This window comes from Micropterus dolomieu, linkage group LG09, assembly GCF_021292245.1.
Source record: "Micropterus dolomieu isolate WLL.071019.BEF.003 ecotype Adirondacks linkage group LG09, ASM2129224v1, whole genome shotgun sequence".
Taxonomy (NCBI): domain Eukaryota; kingdom Metazoa; phylum Chordata; class Actinopteri; order Centrarchiformes; family Centrarchidae; genus Micropterus; species Micropterus dolomieu.
The window spans coordinates 3,586,575-3,608,589 of record NC_060158.1 but is presented as its reverse complement, the minus strand read 5'-3'; the positions used below and the strand labels follow the sequence as shown (position 1 = coordinate 3,608,589).

At 42.7% G+C, this 22,015-nt stretch overlaps 3 protein-coding genes across 7 annotated transcripts in view; 2 read left to right on the top strand and 1 right to left on the bottom strand.

The window, feature by feature from the left end:
* Positions 1-22,015, top strand: part of LOC123976544 (zinc finger protein 2 homolog) — a 192,147-nt gene that overhangs the window by 56,460 nt on the left and 113,672 nt on the right. The gene's annotated exons all lie outside the window — the stretch shown is intronic.
* LOC123976535 (oocyte zinc finger protein XlCOF7.1-like) lies at positions 95-14,057 on the top strand. Of its 2 annotated transcripts, XM_046058775.1 has the most exons (3): positions 95-374; positions 8,366-8,533; positions 10,832-14,057. In XM_046058775.1, exons 1-3 carry the CDS (start codon positions 212-214, stop codon positions 11,821-11,823), a joined length of 1,323 nt encoding a protein of 440 aa, XP_045914731.1. In that variant the 5' UTR covers positions 95-211; the 3' UTR covers positions 11,824-14,057. The 2 variants fall into 2 exon arrangements, with proteins under 2 accessions (XP_045914731.1, XP_045914730.1); XM_046058774.1 differs by having other exon boundaries at positions 8,366-14,057.
* LOC123976536 overlaps positions 18,589-22,015 on the bottom strand; it is a 24,193-nt gene continuing 20,766 nt past the window's right edge. For all 4 annotated transcript variants that reach the window (XM_046058777.1, XM_046058776.1, XM_046058779.1 and 1 more), the window contains one exon: positions 18,589-21,977. In XM_046058777.1, coding sequence (XP_045914733.1) covers positions 19,470-21,977 — 2,508 coding nt within the window. In that variant the 3' untranslated portion in view covers positions 18,589-19,469. The remainder of the gene's footprint in view (positions 21,978-22,015) is intronic.

The following is a 22,015-nucleotide window of genomic DNA, read 5'->3' as shown; positions in this document are numbered from 1 at the left end:
TTTTCTTTTATTCTGAAGGCTACAGGAGTGGACCGGAAGTTGTTATTTTATGTTTCCGGGTCTCAGCGGTTCCTTCTGGCGGAACTCAGTTAGCATGTTAGCATGTGTCGGTGTGCTGGCGTGTAGCAGGAGCTGAAGCAGCACGTTGGCCAGAAGTAAACCGCGACAGAACTTCTTCTCTGTCTCCGTTTTCTTCCCCCGTCTGTGGAAAATGTCCAGACTTCCGGGCGTCAAAGGTTCCCGGCGGCAGCAGCGGCTAACGTTAGCTGCGGCTCGGACGGGTCAGACAACAAGACCCGGACCCGGAGAGGACCCCGCTCCCCGACACAGTCTGCTAGGCCTGGTTTCAGCTCCCGAGTTAAAGCTGCGAAGAGGTTTGTTTTCTTCCTCCTGCTGTTTACTGCAAATGTAGCAGGCGGCTGATGCTAAGCTAACGTTAGCTGCGCCCATCTTACACAGCCCGTTAGCCGCAGCTAGCTGAAAAGTTTCAACTTCAGGGAGAGGAGATGCTGAGAGAATATATGCGCTGTCATCAAATACAATCTTACCCATTTTAAATGGAAACAAAATCAGCGTTGATAATTTGTCAGTAATAAACCAGTGAAACGCGTCCAGCTGGATCTTTGCCTTTATGAAGGAGAGGGAGCATCTGTGACTGAAGGCTGCACATCATCCTCACTTTGATCACGTTACAAGAGCAGTAACAGCTCCACGGGTCTCAGTTACTGTTGACAGTTTAAGATATTTGCATATTAGCGAGTTATGGCATAAGAGAGAAAAGGCTTAATAGCCAAATGTAACTTACATGGTGATCAATCTCCTTTAACCGTCATTTTTATTGTAGAAAACACTTTATGGCTTATTTCAACAACCCGAAACACAAAACGGCGTTGAAACAGTATCAGATACAAAAAAGCCAAAAGAAAGAAGGTAATTGTGAATCTTATTAAAGTATCATAATGTGCGTCTGTGTTGCAGGATTTTGCTAAATGTGCTTGATGGATTTTATCATTTGACTTTGAGAACGTGCGCCACTTTAAATGTTGCCGCCGCAAGGAATTGTGGGACGGCGTTCTCTCCTTTCCTTGGGTAAAGGATGGTGCGGTGTGCCCTACGCTAAAGGAGATATGAAAGGAAGCATTGAGGCTCCTTTCCTCAGCTTTTAGAGAACTCGACCAGCTCTCATCACGGCTGGCGCTGAAACACTTCCGGGTCACTTCACTCGGTCAGAACCTTCCTGAGCAAAAAAGACTTTTCAGACGCAGCCCGTACTGCATTTGGGCACCAGAACAAAGCAGCGAATACACAGGCCGCAATGCATTACCGCAATAATTCAAGAAGATAAATATATAAATCCGGAGCTTTACGATGCCTGGCTAGCAGGTTAGTTTAGCTCCAGAGGGCTGTCAGCAGTATTTAAAAGCCTGATGGCAGACGCAATAAAATAATTTGTGTATCCGGTGAGGTAGCGCCGTCCTGAGGCCATGAAACAGAATTCCTGTCTAAGAACGTGGTCATGACCTGTGTAGCCTTCTGGAGTACCCGTTTCTTCCAGATCAGATCCAGGGGCCTGAACCACGAAGCGAGTTCAACATACACAGGATCTCAGACGAAGCATCGTTACGCTGCACCTTGACTTGTTGTTGCACAACGGCCACGCAGGCAATGAAAGTAGCGCCCGCCACCCAAGGGACTCCGGTGAATTACTGAGCTTGTCTATTAAACACGAGAGGCGTCACTTGGTTTTAGTTTTGTTAGCCAAACTTTGAACTGAACCTCAAACTGAGTATTTTTGACACAGAAAGATGGACTCCTGGAGATCTGACCTGAGATCAGGACGCAGTAATTGCTGGTTTTGTCGAACACACTGTGGTGAACTGTGTTGTTGTCTGTAGGCCGACCTGATGATATCATTTCATATAAAGTTAATGCCATGACTTGACTCTCAAATTATCTTTCTCATCTTGATATAATTTGATATTTCTTCTCCACCTTTGCTCATAATAATAACAATAATAATGATAATAATAATTCATGCATCACCTAATTTCATCATAGCACAGGCCCACAAGAAATAACAGTGTAGTTTAATCTAACATTGGTTGGTCAGACTGATTTACCGCTCGTCCTTTCTGAATAATACGGGAGGTAAAGAGCTTAAAAATTAATCACATATTAAATCGAAAAAAAATCACAACTAGCTTATTTTCCAAAATCTTTTTCAGCCCTAGCCTACGTTGATATTAACATTTAGTATTTCAGTATTCCTACCAAACTGCTCACAATATTCAGCCTCACATCAGAAAGTGAAACCCGTTTATTTTAACGGCTGCGACAGGCTGTGTGAGACCGACTGGGAGCAGATACAAAATATTAAACTCATTTCAGAGCAGTAAGTAGGTTTACTGTAAAAACCTGCAGGTCTACAGTCAATCCGCCTCTGTGGGATGATGTCGCTGTAGAGTCTCTCCGTGTCACCGCAGCGACATAAAGCAGCCTGCGGGATCTCCTACAGGTGGTGATGTCATTTTCCAGAGAGCCGATTGGTCGGTAGGCGGCGTTGGCCGTTCAGCATCAGTTACCGTGGAGATCCACCCCGGTAAGAAGTGAGCCGCCGTCGTGGTGCTGAAACCCCGGCAGGGTTAAGTTCCCTGGAGAAGCTCAGATCCTGCTTCGTGGTCTGTCAGCTGAGCTCCAGTGATGTTGGAGCAGATTTTAACAGTGCTGCTGAGGCTGTTCTCGTCCTTCACACACAATCCATAAAAAGGAGCTTCATAGTTTTATATCCGTGTGAGGTGGAAGAAGTATTCACATCCTTTACTTCAGTAAAAGTACTAATACCTCAATATAAAAATACTCTGTTATAAGTATCCAACGAGGGTTAAAATCAAGGGCAACTGGACTTGGTTGAAGATACTGGAAGACGTTTCGTCCCTCATCCAAAGGACTTCTTCAGTTCTGACTGACTGACAGGGAAACTCAGCTATTTAACCTCAGTGGGGTCGTTGGCCAGGGTCATCGATACCGCTGGTTCGTTAGTGTTCCTGGTTGCTGTGACGACAGTCGTTACGGTCGTTAAGACTACCTGTGGCCAAGACTGAACGACCATCGTTGGTATCTTCACCTGAGGTCAATAGGTTACGTTCCCACTTCCCAGGAAACTCAACAAACGTAACCTATGCACACAGGTCCATTAATCTAACAACTAATTTTGTTTATTCTAAAGAACGTTGCCTATTACTCGATTAACAAACCAATTTATCAAAAAATCAATATTTTATTCAATCATCCTGATGAAGCAGATCAGAATAATAACAGCAGCATCTTAAAATAAATCCAATTCCCACATCACTGATGTGTTGTGATAATAACAGACATAATTAGGCTACTTTACTTCAAACTTTAAATGTTTGTCATTCTGCGTAATGCAGTATGATAATCAAATGTATTTCTGCATCAGTGTGGGGCAAAGAAACCCCTGAACCCATTCACAGATCGTCTGTACTGTTGGATTCAGCTGTTAAATAACCAGAAAATATGAAACGGCTCATGCTGCTTCACGTATTCGTGGACAGCAGTTGTGCTGCAGTGAAGCTATTTCCAGTTCACAGAGCTCAGGGAGCAGCACGCCGTTGAGTGTCTGTCTGAAATACTCCCAAACTGTAGACGGTCGAAGGCGCCGTCTGGTAGCTGCAGCTTGTCCGGGGGAATCCTACAGACACCGGATGCAGCGACGCTTAGACACATAATGCAAGTCGATGAAAATAGCAAATATAATGCTTCCCACATTCTTGTTACAATATACAGATAAAAGGCAACAAATACTCATTTTTTAATCACTGAAAACGGAGACTGTAGTTACCATGTAACTGAGAATTAGGGATGGATCCAATGATAATTTTCATTAATTTGCAATTATCTGACGTCATCAAATGTCTCGTTTTGTCTGAGCAACAGTAGGGCTGCAACTAACGACGATTATTGAAACGAATAATCGACTATCGGATTATGAATCACAAAATTACACAATGCCTCTCATTTAGCCATTGGCATTTAAATTAAAGTAGAGGTTGTTTTAGGCATGTGCTAATTAACAGTCAAGGCAACAAAATGAATACTGCTTTCAAAAATACATATTTCAACGTTTCTGCTGCAGCAACAGAAAGTTTCGCTGAAATCAGCCCCTTCATGGACCAACCAGGTAAATACATGAAGAAATAACTGTGTGTGTCTGAACAGCTGATCTGCTGTCTAGTGACGGAGCAGCTCACACCCAGAGTTCTGTAACACACCGGGACAAACAGACAATCTACGTATACAAAGAAAGGAATAACGTCATGCGTTACAGTTGCCGAATTTACAAGAGAGGAACAATAATAACGATTTCACAACGTTTAGTTTCCCCAAACTCAACAACTCACAGAACCCGTGATCTTTTTTAAGGGAGTCTGGGGCAGATTAGCCGCCACCTCACGCACAGACAGGAGAACTGTTTTCTTTAGAAAGTATGAAATTGTGTTGTTTTAATCTTGTGCACTTAGCAGCAACACGTTGTCCAGCTGGGAACGTCCATGAGCGATGCATCGTTTAAGATTGTAAAGGATGTGAAGGGGGCCGTTGTGTATCATAATTATTTGCTACGCCATTAACAATCACTTAATTGACCAAGGGAAACTGTATAGAAAACGTGACGGCTCATAACGTGAAGCTAGCTCGCTAACTAGCTTACCGAGACGAGTCATCATCCAAAGAGCAACGTTACGCGCCTCCTCTTCAGATGCTCCGGTGTTTCCAGTAAAGTTCAGCTTTGCAGACGCTGCAGTTCGCGACCTTTTTGGCCGCGTGAAGAGTGAAATGCTGCCACACTCTGGAGGTTTTAGGTCATGAAGGTGTTATACCAGCGCTAGGGCTGCACAATTAATGGAATACTGATCGCGAATTTGATTTTAGCTCCCCACAATTAAATGAACATGATCGACGGCGATATCGCCGTTTAAAATGCGTGCTCCGCTCATGGAAAACTTTGCTGCATATCAAATCAAGCGCTTCCTAAACTTACAGCCAAGGGGGCAATTTGGCTGCGCACACACCCTCCTGCTGCTACGGTCCAGAGGAGACAGCAAAGTCCATGAGTCCGCATGTGTCCGCTGCTCCACGGGCGCCGCAGCTGGTCGGGCCCTTCTAGTCAGACGCAGCGTGTGCCAGAAGCAGCTCTCGGCTCCGAAGAATACACAAGTCTGTTTTGACGGAAGCCGCTTCAAGCTGCACAGAGCAGATCGAACTGGGCAGGAAGTCAGACAGAACGGCATAGAGAATCCGGTCAATTTTCAAAATAAAACACCCTGTGCATACTCCCAATCATAAATCCACAAAAAACACAGTTAAAACAAACAAGGTCACTCACAGGTCTCTACGCTAACCTTTTTCCCAAGGAAATAGGAAAGGAAAAAGATATTTAGGAGCACAGTGAAAAATGTTCAAGTAACAAATGCATATTTATGCTACGTGTGGCCTTCTTTCTTGTGTTCAACTGGTGTGAAACCATTGGAGGACTATGGAAGTGAAGACCCTGGTATCTGTACACTCAGCATTGGACTTTAAAATATTGGAACATTGACACATTAAAAAAAGCTTTAAAATAACTCATCACAAAAAAAACTTTACTGTGACACCAGCAGCCCCCCAACAACCCAGGCCACACCTAATGTAAACAAGACTACTGACCAGTATTATAATAACTTTAGTAAAACAGATGTAAAACAGACCAAGGGGAACGTGTTGCTCTCAGGAGGAGGCTAGAAGGAGCACATACTGCAGGGCTCGACAGTGACGGTGGTCCGATGGCCCGGGGCCAGTAAAAGTAACGTCGGCACAGTTGAACTAGAAACTCACAGGCCCGATTGGGCCAGTGCAAAAACATTAGTATTTTAAAAAACACAACTAGAAACTGCAGTTGTTTTGCAGCTCATGGCGTGCACCGTTGTTCAATCCAGATTTGTAGTTACGTGACGAGTGGTTGTCAGATGTTATTTCTCTAATAACAATCAAGTGGCAACCTCTGGGTCTGAAAGTGAAACCATGCAGACAGAACTTAAACCTGCATCCTCTCTAACAGCCAGCAGGGGCGAGGCCGCTGGTTGCAAAAAGAAGTCCGGCTCCATTAGAAATAAAGTGTTTCTACTTGTCAGCTGATTTATTCCCTCAGTAAACACTTTCCTGATGAGTTTCTGGTCTCAGTCGCTAGTTTCAAGTCTTCTTCAACACAGCATGATGTTCATTTAGTAAATTATGGTCCCATTTAGAGGAACAGAGACCAGGAAGCAGGGGAGGCTACTCTGTACATTTTGTTATTTGTTATTATTAAATGGCTGTCAGCAGGAGAGGGAGCATGTCATGTTTTTTTTGTTACAGCGGTGGTATTTTAAGGTGTCACACTTAGGGCTGAAACGATTCATCGATTAAATCAATAAAATCGATTCATAAAATGCTTCGACACAAATTCTTTGCATCGATGCTTCGATGCATGTAACTATACAGCACAGTGTTTCACACGGACATTTATTACTTTCGCACATGCCGTTTACGCTGTGAACACGATGTGATTATGATGGCGCTGTTTGCAAAGTGGAGGAAGAGAGAAAACAGCGAGGGGCAAAGAAGAAAGTGTCCAAACTATGGGATTATTTCAAGCTAAAGAAAACAACAACTCTGTAACGTTACCGTCCGTCCACCGTAAAATAAAACTTATATCGCCTCGGCAACAGCACGACGGCACCTTATCAGAAAGCAGCTGGTGTTCTGCCAGCGGACCACAGACAAGGTAACAGTAACTTTAGCATTTTACTGAAATCCTCATTGATTGTTGAGTTGAAGCCAAAGTAAGCTGCAGTCCTCAGCTGAGAATGTGCACGTGCGTTTGTTGTTCTGCTTTTTGGGCCGTGAGTTGTGACCTCAGTCAGGAATTAACTGGGTGTCGGGAGCTGCAGCTTTTAACTCCCCTCCCGCTCTCTCTGTAGTGTACTAATCCATCCTTTCACCCAGATTCTTTGTCTTTATAATCGCCATCTTTATAATAACAAACAACAGCTGTTTCTTGTGCAGGATCGCTCATTTCCCGTTTCACATTTCAGGTGTGTTTTCTTGATAAAAGTGGTTTGGAAACCAGCGTTGCCATAGGTGTTGTCAGCTCCCGTAGTGTGTGTGACCCCCTGTCACCAATCAGTCAAGTAGTGTGAACGCCACAACGACTTCAAGACTGCCATCATATGATGGCAAGTTGTGTGAACAGCACAGCTGTCGGCCGACGATGAAAATCATGTAGTCTGCATGAACCTTTAGTATAACTTGTATAGCACTCGGGTGATGTTTGAGTTTGTAAAGCAGCTGTCTGGTTGTTGGTCTGATGTTTGCTGTATGACACACTATGAATTTCCAAAAGGATCTATCACATAAACAAGCACAGCTGATCATGTTACCGGTGGGGGGTGCCTCTACATGATCTTTGTTGGGAGTTGCACATGCTCAGTTCCTAGTTAAGGACTACTAGCCAATCAGAAGCAGAGAAGGGCGGGTCAGCGAGAAGCCGGTAAACAGCTCGGGTTCAGCCGTACGTGTTGCCGACCGGCTCGGCAACATGGACTGGAGCAAGAGTTTCAGAGCGGCGAGTTATTAATCTGTATCCATAAAGTTTTAACTGAGCTCTGTCTCTACATCACAGGAACAACTTTCTGTCCACTGACTGCCTGGAGGGTAGCTAGTGTTTGGAAGGGAGAGGAGAGCTGTGTGCTGCAGCTCGCTGTTTCTGAGGGCGTGTCGGAGTAGCTGCTTGGCGAGCGTTATGAGGCGCTGGACTACAAACGAGCTTTTTTCAGTTCAGAGCAGAGTTTTCTGTGGGAGATGGGAACTGGACTTTGGGCTTTTTCACTTTGCAAAGCTGTTTAATGCACAAAAAGGTTTAGAACTCAATAAAGGAGAGGGGAAAAGCCAAAAAGCAGAATACCACCTCTTTAACTATTACCTTAATTTTAACAGAGATCACACTTAGTTTTTTTATATCCAAGATGTATTTAGTAAACATGTTAACAGAATAACATAACTTGTAAGCCTTTGGTTTTGTTGTAACACTGCTACCATTTGCAAAAAAGTTTAACGTTGAGCCCTGCTATTCTGATTCCATTCGGTTGTGTCTTGTATATAAATATGTAGAATTTTATACTGTGATATCATGCAGTATATTTTATAGAAAGTCATCTGTTTATGTTTAAACCAGAAAATTACTACATGACAAGTGAAATATATAATATATAAAACTCCAGTATGACCACTCAAACTTAAATCAGTTTTCCATTATGTTTCTGTGTTTCAGTGTGTCCTGCAGACGTCCAGAAGCAAAGATGCAAAGAAAAGGTTCCCCCTGAGCAGCACGAGTGGAGCCCCAATCTGGACCAGGAGGACCCAGTGACCCCACACATTAAAGAGGAGTGGAGCCCCAGTCTGGACCAGGAGGACCCAGTGCCCCCACATATTAAAGAGGAACAGGAGGAACTCTGGACCAGTGTGGAGGAAGCTGATATCACCAAGTTCCCATTCACTCCTGTTCCTGTGAAGAGTGAAGAAGGTGATGAAGAGAAACCTCAGTCCTCACAGCTTCATCAGAGCCAGACTGAACAGATGGAAACAGAAGCTAATGGAGAGGACTGTGGAGGACCAGAACCAGCCAGGAACTCTGATCCAGATACATATTTACAACCAGTTAGTGACGACAGGACTTCAGACTCTTCTGAGACTGATGACAGTGATAAAAACTGGAACGATCCAGACAGAAAGTCATTTAGCTGCTCTGTGTGTGGTAAAACATTTAAACATAGGGGTAATGTTAATATTCACATGAGAACTCATACAGGAGTCAAACCTTTTAGTTGCTCAGTTTGTGGTAAAAGGTTTACTCAAAAAGCAAGTCTGAACTACCACGTGAGAACTCACACAGGAGAGAGACCATTTAGCTGCTCAGTTTGTAGTAAAACATTTCGACATAAAGGAGCTCTAACGTACCACATGGCCACCCACACAGGGGTGAAACCATTCAGTTGCACTGACTGTGGCAAAACATTTAGGGGGACATCACAGCTCAAAGTCCACAAGTGTCTTGGTGACTTATCACAACTTCACCAAAGTAAAAGTGATAAACGCAAGAAACCACTGAACTGTTCTGAATGTGATGTAACATTTCCTAACAATTACCTTCTGACAACCCACATGAGAATGCACAAAGGCAAGAAACTGTTTACTTGCACAGTCTGTGGTCAAAAACGTCAGTTTAGTTCCCATCTGGAGATTCACATGAGAACCCATACAGGGGAGAAACCATACAGTTGCTCTTTTTGTGGTAAACGATTTTCACAAAGAGGAATCATGACCCAACACATGGCCGTCCATTCAGGGGTAAAACCGTACGGCTGCAGCGACTGTGGCAGAAGATTCTTCTGGCAGTTTCAGATAAAAAAACACAAGTGTCTTGGTAAGTCCTTGCAGCAGAGAAGAACTGGCTTTAATGGAAAGGACTGTGGAGGATCAGAACTAGACAGGAACTCTGATCCAGATAGACTTTTACAACCTGGTGCTGATGAAAACACTAAATCTTTTGAAACTGATGACAGTGTTGACATTGAATTTTGGAAAGAGACCAGGCAACATCAGTCAGGTTTCACTTACCGCAGAACAAAAAAAGTCTCTGGAAAAACTGATTCAAAGGCAGATGACAGTGTTAGCAGTGATTTTTGCAAACAGACCAGGCATCTAAACCTCCCAAAAAAACTGGAAGCCTCTGTAAGTAATAAAGGATATAATACTGACAGGAAATCATTCAGCTCGTCTGAGAGTCAGAAAAGATCTGAAGACAGTCGCACTCTGCAGACACTCAGGAAATGTCAAACAGGAGGGAAAGCATTTAGTTGCGTGTTCTGTGGGAAAGGATTTGCGACAGGAGGATATCTGACAAGACATATATCTCTCCATACAGGAGAGAAATTACGTAATTGCATTGTTTGTGAGAAAAGATTCCCATTGAATACTGACATCATTAGCCATACATGTGGTGGTGAATCCTTACAACTTTATCAAAGCCAAACTGAGGAACAGGTTACTGCCAATACATTGTTGAGCTGCTCTCAGTATAGAAAAGGATTTGGCCATAAGCACCAGCTGCAGGTACACATGAGGTGTTACACAGGGGAAAAGCCTTTCTGCTGCTCAGTGTGTAACACAGGCTTTAGTGACAGTGAGTCTTTAGTTAAACACATGAGAATCCATACTGGACAAACACAATTTAGTTGCTCAATATGTGGTAAAGAATTTGCTTGGAGAAGATGTCTGACAAAACATATGGAAATCCATGCAAAGAAAAAAATGTACAGCTGCAGAGTTTGTGACAAAAGTTTCACTCGAATTTATCAGCTCAATTACCACGAATGTGTTGAGTCCTCACAGCTTCATCAAAGCCAAACCGAACAGATGGAAACAGGAGCTGATGGAGAGGACTGTGGAGGACCAGAACAAGCCAGGGACTCTGATCCAGATAGACAACCTGAGACTGAGGACACTTCTGAGACTGAAGACAGTGATGGTGACTGGGAGGAGACCAGAGGAACTCAGTCAGGTTTAAACTCTCTGAGTGATAAGACATGTGATGCGGGTGGGAAGCGATTCAGCTGCTCTGAGTGTGGTGAAACATTTTACAATAATCGCCTTCTGAATATCCACGTAAAGAATCATACAGGAGAACACAAGGGGGCAAACCAGGAGGACCCACCAGAGCCCCCACATATTAAAGACAAGTGGAGCCCCAGTCTGGACCAGGAGGACCCAGAGACCCCACACAATAAAGAGGAGTGGAGTCCCAGTCTGGACCAAAAGGACCCACTAGAGCCCCCGCATATTAAAGAGAAGTGGTTTCTCAGTCTGGACCAGGAGGACCCACCAGAGCACCCACATATTAAAGAGGAACAGGAGGAGCTCTGGATCAGTCAGGAGGGAGAGCAGCTTCCAGGGCTGGAGGAGGCTGATATCACCAATTTCACATTCACTCCTGTCCCTGTGAAGAGTGAAGAAGATGATGATGAAGAGAAACCTCAGTCCTCACAGCTTCATCAAAGCCAAACTGAACAGATGGAAGCTGATGGAGAGGACTGTGACTCTGATCCAGATAGACTTTTACAACCTGAGACCGAAGACAAGCCTGAACACACATATAAAACTGAAGACAGTGTTGACAGTGACTTTTGGAAGGAGACCAGAGAACGCTGCTCTGATGAAAAGGCTTCAGAGTCTGTTGGACCTGAGACTGATGACAGCGTTGACAGTGATTTCTGGAAAGACAACAGGAAACCTCAGTTAGATTTAAACTCTTTAAAAAATAATGAAGTTTCTGAAAGTGAAACGATGCCCAATACTCTCAGGAAAACATACAGCTGCTCTGAGTGTGGGAAAAGGTTCCTCCACATTTGCAATATGAACAATCACATGAAATTTCATACAGGAGAGAAAGCTTTTTTTTGTTCTGTTTGTGGTCAGAAATGTCTTTACAAGTCTCATCTGAAGATACACATGAGAACTCATACAGGAGAGAAACCATTCAGCTGCCCAGTTTGTGGTAAAAAATATGCACATAAGGCAAGTATGCAATCTCACATGGTCGTCCACACGGTGGAAAAACAATACACCTGCGACGTTTGTGACAAAAGCTTTGCTTGGTATACAGAGCTGAAATACCATCAGTGTGTCGGGGAGTCCTCACATGAAAATCCATGCTGGGGAGAAACCACGTAGTTATACACAAGAGAAATCTGTACTTAACACAGGAGAAATGATGATTGGTTGAGCTGCAACTAGGGCTGGACAATTTTCGTGATATAATTTTCCTCAACAGAATAACATATGTTCAATAAATTGATTTAATTAATTTGTTTTACGAACGAATTAGCATGTCATTTTTCTACTAAGATATTTATTTTTATTAAGGAGAAGGGACTGAAAACAAATTGTACTTTATTTTCCTCGTGCATATTTGTTAAAACTGTTAAAAATGTACTGATCCTCTGTTTGGCATAAAGTGTTTGTTCTGACCAGAAAGAAAAGTTTAAAACCACATTAACTTTCACTGAGGAGCAAAAAAAATCAGCCTTTAAACTAGATGATTGAAAATAATGATTTGAGATTTATTTTGATCATTATCTATATCCAATGACATGAAATTTCTGGGCTATATTGCCCAGTCCTAGCTGCAACCAACAACTTCTTACTGTATCGATTAATCGGCAAATTATTTTCTGATTTCATGTTTAGTTCAGTTTACTGTTAATTTTGACACAATGAAGCTGCTCCTCTTCACATTTGAGAAGCAGGAACAAAACAAAACCCGGCTGCTTTTCTGTTGATTGCTTAATCAACTCATGGTGGCAGCTGTACTGTAGAGTCCTGTCAGCCAAGTATTGAAGCATTAAAACAACAGGAAAACCTCACTTTGAGTTTCTCACAGTTGTATTAAAGAAGTGATTGTGATTTTGAATACGCTAAAGGGATTTTAAAGGTATTTATTTTATTTTTTAAAGAAATGCTTTGTCTTTGCAGTAACACAACAATACACAACTTCCTGTTTATATCTGCTTTATCCAACTTCCACACACTATTGCACTACATCATCTACCTGGGTGATCTTCAGTGACCACTGAGTCTTTTCTGACCTTTGCAGACAGAAGGTTCTTGATGTGGACCCTGGACTGGGAAAAATATACAAGATGATCCTCATGTAGAAACGCAGCCTTCATATCAGATATTCAGATGTTTCTCCTTCGTGCCTCTCAGGTCTGACTTTATTTTGCGATACTTCATGTGAACTGTGAACTAGAGATGCACAGATTGGCCATAAGATGGGTTAGGGTCAGATGTTCTTCTAAGATTTATAATCAACAAACAACCAAACATTTTTGGAACTTTGATGGAGAATTATTGCTCCATTAGCAGCAGCATAAGCATTAGCTGTTCCTCTGGTGTCGATTGTCTGTTGATAATAAATTGATTATTAAATCACTTTTATTAAAAATAAAATCCAACAGAAAACAAACTGCAGTATACGGCCCCGATCAGACAGAATGCTTTTTTTGCGGTGAGAGGTGTCTTTTAAAAAAAAATTGTTTTCTATTGGCAGTGAGCGTTGTTGCGCGCAGTTTATGCGGCCAGGAGCCCTCCGAGCGCACAAAGTTGAAAAAATTCTACTCTGAGCAGAAAAGCACCCGACGTCATTCGCGTTTTTTTTTTCCCATTGTCCAATCAGTTGTGGAGACTCAACAAGCTGGCCCTGACTTATCTCAAAATAAGCCTTGAACCCACCATCATTAAGGCAAAGCTCCTTGTGGAACTACCAGTGGTGTCTCCGCTTTCTGAGGGTCTCATTTACCCACACGGATCTCCGTTTCCATGTCTCCTGCGTGTTTGTACACCTCTCACCTTCCGCTTTTTTTTTTAAATCAGATGTTTTTAGCAACTAAAGACACAACTTTGAGTTGTGATCAATTTCCTGCTAATATGAGAAAGATTACAGATCGCTGATGGCTGAATTAACATAAAAAAAAAACAGCGCACTGCTCTTTTCCAAATTCAACCAAAAAAGGCATTGCTGTGTCTGGCTGGGACCTAACGCAGCTTAGTGTTTCCCACAGAATAACAATGATAGTGTAACTGAGGCAGGGACATTGGGGGATGTTTTATCTGAAAATATATAAAAGAATACATTATACTTACTTAATTACTATACTTCTAGCAGGTTATTATCTTAACTCACCATTTTAATTGTCCACCTTGTCTTATTTAATTTGGCCGTCTCAGGCTGATCAGCACTGGTCACTGATCAGAAATGTGTCAATGACAAATGTTTAATCAACATTTTACGTAGAAATCATCTTCAAAAGCGATAATGTTGTAGCTAGAAGTGCCTCTGAAATGTAAAAAATGATATTTTCTGGTTTCATTTTGTTCACATTTCAATAAAATATGAATTAAAACAACATGATTATCTGTGTTTCTGTAAATGTTCCCATTCAAATATTATTGCAGCACATTGACTAAGAAGGTAAAATACTACACAGTCGTAGGTACTTATACTTTTATATTCATCAACAATTAGATCTCTTGTTTTTGTCAATTAAATAGTCCAGGGTGCAAATTATACTGTGACAACCTGGGGGGGCAACTTTTTTTCCCAGGTCAAAAAGAAAACCTAGTACAGCGCAGGCGCGGGCTTCAGTAAACTAAAATCTTAAAATGTTAAATGTGTCAGTATGTGTGCAGTCTGTAGATGATGATGAATCAAATTCATTAAACCAGTTCATGGGGGCCCCGTACCACACGACAACTTTTGTAGTATTCTAGAGCAAAACTGCCAGAAAGTCAGACCCACAACATCAAACCATCAGGAATGCTCCAAACAGACCCACACAATGTTGAACCAGAACCAAAGACACTATCATAAAAAACAGGCTGCATTATTATCTCTAATTGTTTTAAATTTAAACTTTTTTCAGCAAATACCTCCTTTCCTCTTGCTCATGTTGATTGTGAATGAAATTTAATCAGCATTTAATAAAGCAGTGTTCATACATATTGGGAATTTTTCAAATTATTATTGTTTATTATTATTATTTATTATTGTAAATAATATTTAACAGAGTATTGTCTAGACCTGAAAGTGCAATGAGATGAATTTTGTTTTGAATTGCCGCTATATAAATAAAACTGAATACATTTGAAGTAACAAACCTGGATTTTAACATTTACCTCGGCAGGTAAAACTCCTGAATTCCAGAGTGAACAAACAGTCCCCTCCAAAAGTATTGGAACGGTAAGGCAAATTACTTACTGTTAAATTAATTACGGTTTTTGTTGTTCATGGAAGACATTTGGGTTTAAGATCAAAATATGAGTATGAGACAAAGTTTAGAGTTTAGTTTACCCCCCCCCGTCATTCGAACCTTGACATAGTCTTTATACAGCTTTTTCCCTTTAAAATAGCAAATTCAATGTTTTTAAATGAATGTCTTTTTGTGTGAAATGACCTGAATGCCATTTTTTGCCGATATGTTTCTACAGTAGCTCAAATGACAGACTTGGGCCTGAGGCTCTGCTTCTCATATGTGATTGCATCAACCAACCTTAGTCCAGACCTTGTGGTATGGTCGGCACCACTCCGGCTCATTAACATCATTGAGCTTACAGTCCCCTGGGAGGATGCTGTGGAGGAGGCATATGAACGGAAGAAGCTGAGGTATGCTGAACTTGCAGCCGAAGCACAACAACGCGGCTGGACCAACCAGCAGAGTCTAGGCAGCATGCCTCAAGTGAGTGATCTACAGTAGCTCAAATGGATGTGGAAATCAAAGTGTCCTTGGGCAAGACACTGAACCCCGAATTGCCCCTGGTGGTTGTTCCACCAGTGTATTAATGTGTGTGAATGCAGATGTGTAGTGTAAAAGAGCTGAGTGGTCGAAAAGACTAGAAAGGCGCTATACAAATAAGGAGCATTTACATACGGAGTATTTACTTACCTACTTACTTCTCCTAAGCTCTTGCAAAGGTGGTGCATTCATGTGGTGTCGGAATAATCAGAATCTTTTTTTCCAAGTCTCAAGTCTCTGAGCTTGAGTCCAAGTCTCTAAACTGGAGTCCAAGTCATGTCTCAAGTCTTTGAGCTAGAGTCCAAGTTTCAAGTCTCTGAGCTAGAGTCAAGTCACGTCTCAAGTCTCTGAGCTAGAGTTCAATTCAAGTCCCTGAGCTAGAGTCCAAGTCAAGTCTCAAGTCTCTAGTCTCTGAGCTAGAGTCAAGTCACGTCTCAAGTCTCTGAGCTAGAGTCCAAGTCAAGTCTCAAGTTTCTGAGCTAGAGTCCAAGTCACATCTTAAGTCTCTGAGCTAGAGTCCAAGTCAAGTCTCTGAGCTAGAGTCCAAGTCAAGTCTCAAGTTTCTGAGCTAGAGTCAAGTCACGTCTCAAGTCTCTGAGCTAGAATCCAAGTCAAGTCTCTGAGTTAAGAATCCAAGTCAAGTCTCAAGTCTCTGAGCTAGAGTTCAAGTCAAGTCTCAAGTCTCTGAGCTAGAGTCAAGTCACGTCTCAAGTCTCTGAGCTAGAATCCAAGTCAAGTCTCTGAGTTAAGAGTCCAAGTCAAGTCTGAAGTCTCTGAGCTAGAGTCCAAGTCAAGTCTCTGAGCTAGAATCCAAGTCAAGTCTCTGAGTTAAGAGTCCAAGTCAAGTCTGAAGTCTCTGAGCTAGAGTCCAAGTCAAGTCTCTGAGCTAGAGTCCAAGTCAAGTCTCAAGTCTCTGAGCTGGAGTCCAAATCAAGTCTCAAGTCTCTGAGTTAGAGTCTAGTCACATTTCAAGACTCTGAGCTGGAGTCCAAGTCAAGTCCCAAGTCTCTAAGCTAGAGTCAAGTCAAGTCTCTGAGCTAGTGTCCAAGTCAAGTCTCAAGTCTCTGAATTAGAGTCTAGTCACGTTTCAAGTCTCTGAGCTGGAGTTCAAGTCAAGTCTCCGAGCTAGAGTCCAAGTCAAGTCTCAAGTCTCTGAGCTAGAGTCAAGTCACGTCTCAAGTCTCTGAGGTAGAGTCCAAGTCAAGTCACTGAGTTAAGACTCCGAGTCAAGTCTCAAATCTCTGAGCTGGAGTCTTATATAGTAAAAACAACTCTTAAAGGTTCAGTGTGCAAGATTTAGTGGCATCTAGTGGTGAGGGCTGTGAATTGCAACCATCTGTCCAGTCTCCCACTGCCCCCTAACCTTTCAAAGAGCGTAGGACAGCTACGGTGGCTGACACAGCACAAAAGGTGTCTCTTCAGAGACAGCAGAGAGTAGCCAGTCAAGAAATTAGGTTTCTTTAGGTAGATTTATTAAGAAATAATATTTAATTATTCAGTAAAACCATATGTTACTGTGACTTGGACACTGACAGTTAACATGGAAAATGTGAGCCAAGAGTGTGAAACACTGTCACTGTCTCTGCACCACAGTCCATTATAAACAACACATTAGATAAAGTTTAGACAAACACTGACAAGGGAAACACATTCATTCTCTCTGTGATTATGGACCTTCGCCAAAACTGCCCGCCAACAATAACATCTGGCCCGCTGCCAGATTACGGTGCTTTGATAGCGGCAAAAAATATAAATAAATAAATAAATAAATAAATGATAGCGGTGCTGAAATAGATCTCAGTCATGACAGCAACAGTTACTCACATAATCACTTCCTCTTTAGTGGTTTTGCCTACAAAATAAAGGTGCGATAACGTTTTTTGGCCGCATACCTTTATTTAAGTTGAACTGAGCTTTTACTTTGAAAAATTCTGAACGACATTAAAAGAGTCTGTAGCTGCTTGACACACCTCTGAAAGAACCGTCAGATAACGTGATTTCCCTAAATGTCCTCGGCCTGGAGATACTGTGGAAATGAAAAAGCGTCCGTAGGTTGATGGATGCGGATCAAACACCGAAACAAAGACAGTGCAGCACATGCCGTGACCTGAGAAACATTTGCTGCAGAATCCATTTGTTGAAGAGAGAGAAAAAAAAGAAGTTGTTCCAATGTGAAATCAAACACTCAACCCTTGAGGTGCAAGTCCAGCGCCTTACCGACTGAGCAAACTAAACACCATGTCAATGGAGGTCAATATTATGTCTCATTCTCACCATCTAATGGTTGAAAATATTGCTCCGATGCAAAATCTATTTGCTGAACCACCACAGTACATTAATACTACTTCTTGTTCTTCTTTCAACATATGTATTCAACACAGTGATGAGTGTCGGCACTGCCTGAATTCTCCCAGAAGTAGAAGAAGAAGAACATAGTGACAACATGCGCTCTGTAGCGCTGTTTGTCCGTTTTCAGCTACTGTAGAAACATGACAACCCAACATGGCGACGTCCAACATCACACGGTTATGCAGGTAGAAATGTCTCATTCTAAGGTAATAAACACAAAGTTTATTATATAAGTGAAAACATAGTTATAGATTTTATATTGCATTTCTGTCAACTATGTTGAACTTTGTCCGAGGCACGCTGTGACAAATACACTCGTGACCAATAGAAACAGGGCCAGAAAGACTGGGAAGCAAAATTGAGAAAAAGCTAATATTGTGTGTGTCTGAATTCCCCAAACTATATGACACAAGTTTGCGATTGTACAGGGACATCGGGAGGAAAGCAGTACCATGGAAACACATTTCCAGTCAAATAGACGTGTCCAGTGTGTTTTCAGTCAGGCTTGTTGTAGGTAGGCAATATGTGTAAACCTAGCTTAGTTTTGTTGTGTGCTCTCCCTCAGTTGCTCTACATCCAGTTTCTTTATTGAAGTAGGACTAAAGTAGTAATATAAGTTATAGCATATTAGTATATTGCATATACTATTATTAACACATTTTCTCCTATTATTTAGAGGATGAGTGTAAAAGGCGATGGAAAAATCTCAGAGACAGATATATTAAGGAGAATAAAGCACTTTCTTTAAATGTAGCTCATTATTAGCCGCCACTGCAAGGAAGCAGACAAACAAATCTTCAGGTTATATTTTCCCTTTATTTAAGTCAAATTAACAAAATCTGCACAAAAAAGAAAAAGAAAATCTGTCAGCTGTTTGTTCCTCTTCTTTTTCATGATGGATTACAGATGACCTGATCAGCTGTTATAGTAAACAGTGATTAAACACAGAGCAATCAGATTCGGGATGTTCAACGAGTGCAAAGAATCATAAGAATAGAACTTCCTAAAACTTGGTTCTGGCACATCAAACCAACAAAACTGGAGGAAAGCTTTGCTGAACATAAACAACATTTTCCTCATTAAACTCACATTTTTACTGAACCAACATTTTCACTCAAGGACTTTTACTTGAAACAGAGTACTTTAAAGCGTGGTAGTAGTACTTGAATGAAAGTATCGGAGTACTTCCTTTACAACTGGTCATACGTAATGAACTGAGATAGGAGAGAAAACAGTCAAACATGCTGAATAGTGAGAAAGCTGCTTTATTTCCTGCTCTCAGCTGAACTCTGACGGACTCCTGAGCACGAAGTGAACCTTCAACTGTATGGTTTCTCCTCTGTGGGCAGTTATGTGGAACATCAGTGAGTCATACAGTCTGAACAGGTGAAGTGTTTCACGTCTCTGTGCATTTTCATGTGCATAAACATTGTGTCAAAGTCAACAAAAAGTAATCTGTAACTTATCCTGCTATCTACTAGCACCTCATTGTTGTTGTTGTGCTTGGGGAATTTTTTGGTTTTGTTTAACAAAAAGTAAGTCGATATTTTGCAGCTAAAAGGTTTCTCACCTTTTGTGGTTTTCCTGCAGATATCCTCTACCAACAAATTTGTGACGCTTTTCTGTAGACGACGGGTAGTCGGAACTTAATTCTTCTGGATCTGACTTCCTGGTTGGTTATACAGTTTTACATCTCTTATCGCTGGCAGAACCTTCCTTATTTAGAAGGTTTAAATCTGAAAAAGTTAAGCTGGGCTCAGTCCACTCATCATCACTAATGTCAGTGTCAAGCTCAGAAGAGTCTTCAGTCTTGTCTTCGGTCTCAGGTTGTAAAGGTCTATCTGGATCAGAGTTCCTGGCTGGTTCTGGTCCTCCACAGTCCTCTCCATCAGCTTCTCCTTCCATCTGTTCAGCTGAGCTGCTGGCTCGAGGCCTCTCTGTTCTCCTCAGGTTGGTTTCCATGTGAGGACTCATCAACACACTTGTGTTTTTTGAGCTGATAAAGCCAATTGAATCTTCTGTCACACTGCAGCTGTATGGTTTCTCTTCTGTGTGGATGCTCATGTGCTGAGTCAGAGTTCTTCTTAGTGAAAATGTCTTCCCACACTCAGAGCAGCTGAACGGTTTCTCTCCTGAATGAGTTGTCATGTGTCTCTGCAAATGTCCCTTTCGAGAAAATCTCTTCCCACACTCAGAACAGCTGAATGGTTTCTCTCCTGTGTGAGTTCTCATGTGTCTCTGCATAGTTCCCTTGACAGTAAATCTTTTCCCACACTCAGAGCAGCTAAACGTTTTTTTGTCAGTAATGTGTGTCTTACGAAGGACTGGGACTTCATAATTTTTGTGAGGGTTTACACTTGACTGAGGTTTCCTAGTCTTCTCACAGTTACAATCACTGTCTTCAGCCTCTGAAGAGTCTTCAGTCTTGTCTTCAGTCTCAGGTTGTAAAGGTCGATCTGGATCAGAGTTCCTGGCTGGTTCTGGTCCTCCACAGTCCTCTCCATCAGCTTCTGCTTCCATCTGTTCAGTTGAGCTGCTGACTCGAGGCTCTGCATCTCTGTTCTCCTCAGGTTGGTTTCCATGTGAGGACTCCTCACCACACTTGTGTTTTTTGAGTTGAGTATGTCTCGTGAATCTTCTGTCACTGCAGCTGTATCGTTTGTCCCCCGTGTGGATTCTCATGTGTCTCGTCAGCTCGTCACTTCGTTTGAAATATTTCTTACAAACTGAACAGCTGAATGGTTTCTCTCCTGTGTGGATTTGCATGTGTCTTTTTAGCTCGTCACTTCGTGTGAAATATTTCTTACAAACTGAGCAGCTGAATGGCTTCTCCCCTGTGTGGATTCTCATGTGTGTCAGTAAATTTCCCTTTAGCGTACATCTTTTCCCACACTCAGAGCAACTGAACGGTTTCTCTCCTGAATGAGTTGTCATGTGTGTCTGCAAATATCCCTTTCGAGAAAATCTCTTCCCACACTCAGAACAACTGAATGGTTTCTCTCCTGTGTGGGTTCTCATGTGTCTCTGCAAATGTCCCTTTAGAGTAAATATTTTCCCACATTCAGAGCAGCTAAACGTTTTTTTATCAGTAATATGTGTCCTACGACGGACTGGGACATTTTTGTGAGGTTTTACACCCAACTTTGGTTCTCTGGCCATGTCCCAGTCAACATCACTGTTCTCAGTCCCAGGTTGAAAAAGTCTATCTGGATCAGATTTCCTGGCTGGTTCTGGTCCTCCACAGTCCTCTCCATCAGCTTCTGCTTCCATCTGTTCAGTTTGGCTTTGATGAAGCTGTGAGGACTGAGGTTTCTCTTCATCATTCTCTTCACTCACAGGAGTGAATGGTAACTTGGTGATATTGTCCTCCTCCAGTCCTGGAAGCTGCTCTCCCTCCTGACTGGTGAGTTCCTCCTGTCCCTCTTTAATGTTTGAGGTTTTTGGGTCCTCCTGGTCCAGAGTGGGGCTCTTCTCCTCCTTAATGTGTGGGGTTTTTGGGTCCTCCTGGTCCAGACTGGGGCTCTTCTCCTCCTTAATGTGTGGGGGTTTTGGGTCCTCCTGGTCCAGACTGGGGCTCTTCTCCTCCTTAATGTGTGGGGTTTTTGGGTCCTCCTGGTCCAGACTGGGGCTCTTCTCCTCCTTAATGTGTGGGGGTTTTGGGTCCTCCTGGTCCAGACTGGGGCTCTTCTCCTCCTTAATGTGTGGGGTTTTTGGGTCCTCCTGGTCCAGACTGGGGCTCTTCTCCTCCTTAATGTGTGGGGGTTTTGGGTCCTCCTGGTCCAGACTGGGGCTCTTCTCCTCCTTAATGTGTGGGGTTTTTGGGTCCTCCTGGTCCAGACTGGGGCTCTTCTCCTCCTTAATGTGTGGGGGTTTTGGGTCCTCCTGGTCCAGACTGGGGCTCTTCTCCTCCTTAATGTGTGGGGTTTTTGGGTCCTCCTGGTCCAGACTGGGGCTCTTCTCCTCCTTAATGTGTGGGGGTTTTGGGTCCTCCTGGTCCAGACTGGGGCTCTTCTCCTCCTTAATGTGTGGGGTTTTTGGGTCCTCCTGGTCCAGACTGGGGCTCTTCTCCTCCTTAATGTGTGGGGGTTTTGGGTCCTCCTGGTCCAGACTGGGGCTCTTCTCCTCCTTAATGTGTGGGGTTTTTGGGTCCTCCTGGTCCAGACTGGGGCTCTTCTCCTCCTTAATGTGTGGGGGTTTTGGGTCCTCCTGGTCCAGACTGGGGC

Coding starts and splice junctions, on each gene's coding strand:
- LOC123976535 (XM_046058774.1), top strand. CDS start 212: ATGTCCAGACTTCCGGGCGTCAAAGGTTCCCGGCGGCAGCAGCGGCTA. Junction 375..8,365: donor CGAGTTAAAGCTGCGAAGAG/GTTTGTTTTCTT, acceptor TCTGTGTTTCAG/TGTGTCCTGCAGACGTCCAG.